The 4,623-nt window shown below is 33.9% G+C and overlaps 1 protein-coding gene across 1 annotated transcript in view; it reads left to right on the top strand.

Annotated features, from left to right (window-relative positions):
- The first annotated feature begins 3,633 nt into the window (after nucleotides 1–3,633).
- The window catches only part of LOC108689317, a 1,558-nt gene continuing 568 nt past the window's right edge, over nucleotides 3,634–4,623 (top strand). The window contains exons 1-2 of the mRNA XM_018196048.1: nucleotides 3,634–3,802; nucleotides 4,010–4,623. Of these exons, the coding sequence (XP_018051537.1) occupies nucleotides 3,703–3,802; nucleotides 4,010–4,623 (714 nt within the window). The 5' untranslated portion in view covers nucleotides 3,634–3,702. The remainder of the gene's footprint in view (nucleotides 3,803–4,009) is intronic.

Below are 4,623 nucleotides of genomic sequence, written 5' to 3'. Positions count from 1 at the left end.
AGATGTTTAATGCGATTTACGCTCACAAAAGCTTAAATGTAGAATCATTTCGTCCTTGTTGTTTAACTATAACAAGGATGAATACGTTGATGAGCGTTGTGGACATGAATCGGACCACAGCCTAGAATAGTCGACTTACAAAAAGTTAAAGTCGGCTTACAATCATCTTTAAAATGGGACATTGTATAACTTAGAATCATCTTCAAGTCATCTAAAGTCGACTTACGGAGGTCCATTTTTTAAACGTCTAGAAACTATAGTCGACTCAGAATCGATTTAGAGTCGACTTTGTGCTGTTAGGGTAGTGTTACTACTAGTGCTATTACTAGTGCAGGAATAAATTCGCGTCACTATAAACTACTGTTTCTTGCATTTTGTATTCAAATTATTTTTATATGTATTACAATAGTGCACTAAACAATGCCACTATGTTCCAGCAAAGACATTATAGCATTATAGTGTTGCTAGCGGGGACGCGTTTTAATACGCATGTGCCGCAAAACAGTCTATACTTCTGTAGCGTGATGTGACGATCCCTTGGCGAGACACTGCTCGTTCTAGCAGTAGCACTTATAAATTATTGCACTACTACACTACTGCACTAGTAGTGTCACAATTCATCCTAGTAGTGATATTACTAATAACACTAACGCGAATTAATAATTACACTTCTACACTACCAATCACGAGTAATATCAATACTTATACTAGTATAACACTACTATATTTCAATAGTGACACTACACTAGCAGTGACAGTAGTATATTTTTATGCGAGAAATGTAGCCAAACGTAGCAAATATGCCGATAAAAATGCCGATCGGAATCAGTGTTAATTGTTATGGCTTCTATACACTGAACGCGGAAACACTTGCCGCGCAAAATGTGATGTAGTCAATGAACTTACAGCTCCTAATGTGTTCATTGATTACCGCGTTTCATTTTGCTGCACAGTAAGCGTTTCCGCGTCTAGTGTGCAGGAGCCATTAGACAGACCGGATTTCAGACGCATGCGCGTCCAATGTAGCTTCAGTAATGTACCGGTCACTAGTAAATAGATCATTAATTGTTTATGTAAAATTTTTTCAAAAATGTTGAAAATTTTATATATTTTACATATTTTACATAGGTATACACATCTAACAACACTGATCAAATGTATCAGAAATAATGACAGTCATATTAAATTAATTTCTCATTTCTTATGTCAGCTATGAGGGCACCACAAATGCTAGTAACAGAAAAAATCATGGCAGTTTGGTGGCCTTGATCTAGTGCAAATGACCGAATTCGCTATTAGGGGCTTCACACAATAAAAGGAATAGAGAATAGAGAATAAGAATTTAAAGAAACTATGTATTTCACAATACATTATTTCTGATAGGTTGAAATTCTTATTCTCTGTTCTCTGTTCTCTGTTCCTTTTATTGTGCGGAACCTCTTACAATTAATAACCTCGGAAACAAATAAATCAGCTATTGCTTTCATCAGATCAATGTTTCTGTCTGATTGGCTGTCTCGACAAGCATTGCGTATGCGTTTTGCGTGTTGTGATTTGTTATGGTTTTACGATCGTTGTAGAATAGGCTTAAAAATAGTCACTTTTCGTAATAGTAACTGTAAACGTAATATAGGTTTTCGACTAATCGCGTTGCTCGATTCGGTCGTTTGTAACTGAAACCATAATAATCAAACAACGTGATAGGTCGAAAATCTTATTGTTATTGTTATGGAAAGTGTGTATGACTAGCTTAAACTTAAGCTGATGAGCCAATCAAAATATTGCTTTAGATCTACGTAATATGACGGAAATAGCAGTAAACTCATTCATAAAGCAGGAAGTACAGACTCTTGCATAATGCATAACATATGAGTTAACATAAGAAAATGAACCAACCAAAATTCTTTATTTCCTTCCTTTTCGTGAAATAAAAAAACTCTGATTGGTTGATTTTCCTATGCCTCATGTTTTATGCAAAAGTCTGTGCTTCTCGCTTAAGGCAAATTTCAATCGGTTGAGATCCCCAAATCTCTTTTTTTTTTACTCTGTGATCTTAAGGCCATTCTACATTGGTCATATCGTAGGGTCGGAAATGCCGTAAATATCATGCAACTTTAAAATTGAAGCATCGGATTGGCTGAAGCAATTAATAGTAACTAATAGTAACTAATAGTAACTAATTAGGCAACTAGGAAACCGTGTACCACATATCACCTGTTTCATTTGCTGATATTACATGGAACGCGGTTTGCAGCATGGGCTAGTAACAAATTCACATTACTATACACTGCTATGCATTTTTTAATGGAATTAATTGATTTAAACGCAATTATTAAGTAAATCTGTTAAAAAACTAAGAGATCGATAAAGCGTACATAAACATAAGTTAATATATTTAAATAAAAAAATTTATACTAATGTAAGTTTGTCATTAGCCCGTGCCGCAAATTGCGCTTCATATAATATCAGCGAAAGAAACAAGCGATACGTGGTTTCCTATTTGCCTAGTCACTATTAGTTACTGTACCGCGTATCACACTCGTAATGTAATCGCATCCGAATCTTCATAAAGACAATAAGAAATCGATTCTGATCGCTTCTGATCTCGAAATGAGGCGAAAATTATAAAAGTGAGCGAATTTATTAGAATATTAATTATTTCATTGATCAACACCTAGTAAATTTGCTTGCTTTTGTAATTTTCACCTTGTTTGAACATCCAGAATCGACTCTCACTGTCTCGAAATGAGGTGAAAGTTATAAAAGTGAGCGAATTTATTAGGATACTGATTATTTCGGGTACGGTTAACGCCATGCTACAAATGCTTTGAAACGTTTTTTAATTGGTTAATTTGCAAAATTCTTTCTTTTAATTGGTCCATTAAACGTTTCAAAGCGTTTGTAGCGAGACTTTGTCCACAGCCTTCATTGATCAACACCTAGTAAATTTGCTTGCTTTTGTAATTTTCACCTTGTTTGAACATCCAGAATCGACTCTCACTGTCTCGAAATGAGGTGAAAGTTATAAAAGTGAGCGAATTTATTAGGATACTGATTATTTCGGGTACGGTTAACGCCATGCTACAAATGCTTTGAAACGTTTTTTAATTGGTTAATTTGCAAAATTCTTTCTTTTAATTGGTCCATTAAACGTTTCAAAGCGTTTGTAGCGAGACTTTGTCCACAGCCTTCATTGGTCAACACCTACTAAATTTGCTCGCTTTTGTAATTTTCATCTTGTTTGAAGATACAGAATCGACCCCTAGCGTTACTAAGTGTTGATCAATAAAATAATAAAAAGTATTCTAATAAATTCGCTCATTTTTATAATTTTTACCTTATTTCAAGATACAGAATTGATTCTCAGATTGGTGAAAAATGGACGATGGAGGTAAATTTTATCCCTACAATACTGATTTTTCACCGACCAGTAACGCTGTTGTCTGTATTAGCGTTTTCGGCCCGACCGAGTTTGCACTAACCTGGGTTAAAGTATGCACTCCTATTGGTAGATTAGTAGACATGTAACATCAACCAATAGCATTTTCTAATCCAAGTTGATGCAAACTCTGTCGGGCCGAAAACGCTGTATGAGAATTCGGACTTAAGTTTCTCTCTGATGATAACATTAACGTTTCTCTTATTTAAAAGGTGAGAAGTGTTGTATCATCTTTCAAATTTCTTTCTCAATTTGATGCGATTATGTCAGAGATTAAAGATGATCCACGAGAAGTTCTCGTTCTTTTGAATTCATTAGGATTCGTCGGCATCACTGCGATTCAGCTAAAAGCTTTTATGAAAGGCAAGTGCAACACTTGATTTGTCATTTTGTTTCATTCCGTTTTATTTTTATTCTACAATAATAATAATAATGTTATTATTGCCACATTATTGATCGATACATATTTGTTTATATTATTTTTTCTTCCCATTGTTATTTTGTTATAAAATCGATATATGTTTATTTTGTTATAAAACAGTTAAGATTTTGCTATATTTTTCTTTCTAGATTTGAAAATATATAGAAAGATAAGAGAACGTGAAAGGCAGCAACAAAAAGATGAAATTAAAACGAAAATAATTAACAAACAACAGACTCTGCTCAGGGAAGCTTATAGACATCACAACATAGCAAATTATTCCTTGAGCAATATCATTCCTTCTGAATCTTCAAATTCGCTTGATGATGAATCAGTGGTAAAAGTTCGAATAAGATGTATCTCTAAGGAGGAAGATGTACAAAAACAAAGATGCTCCAAAACAAACGTGATAAAATCAGATGAGAAATTATCACAAACAAAATGCAACAAGCCAGATGCTATTGAAGTAGCTGAATCTAATAGGATTTATTGTGAACAAAATTATTTTAATACTAAATCTTATCCAGTTATTACAAGCTCAAAAAGTGAAATTAAACAAATTTCTAAATGTTTAACAAAAAATAGTCATTTGGCAGAAAGATGTAAGCAAAATTTAAAAATAAACGAACAGATGAAACCAACGACTTCGATACATCCATCAAGTGCGCCGGTTTTATCAAATTATATAAGTCAATCGGAATCAAAGAGCGTTACATCTGATCCGACTGGAAATATTCGTACACAAAGTGCCTTATCTGCAAAA

Source organism: Atta colombica, unplaced genomic scaffold (assembly GCF_001594045.1).
Source record: "Atta colombica isolate Treedump-2 unplaced genomic scaffold, Acol1.0 scaffold269, whole genome shotgun sequence".
Taxonomy (NCBI): Eukaryota; Metazoa; Arthropoda; class Insecta; order Hymenoptera; family Formicidae; genus Atta; species Atta colombica.
This window is presented reverse-complemented; position numbering and strand designations above follow the sequence as displayed.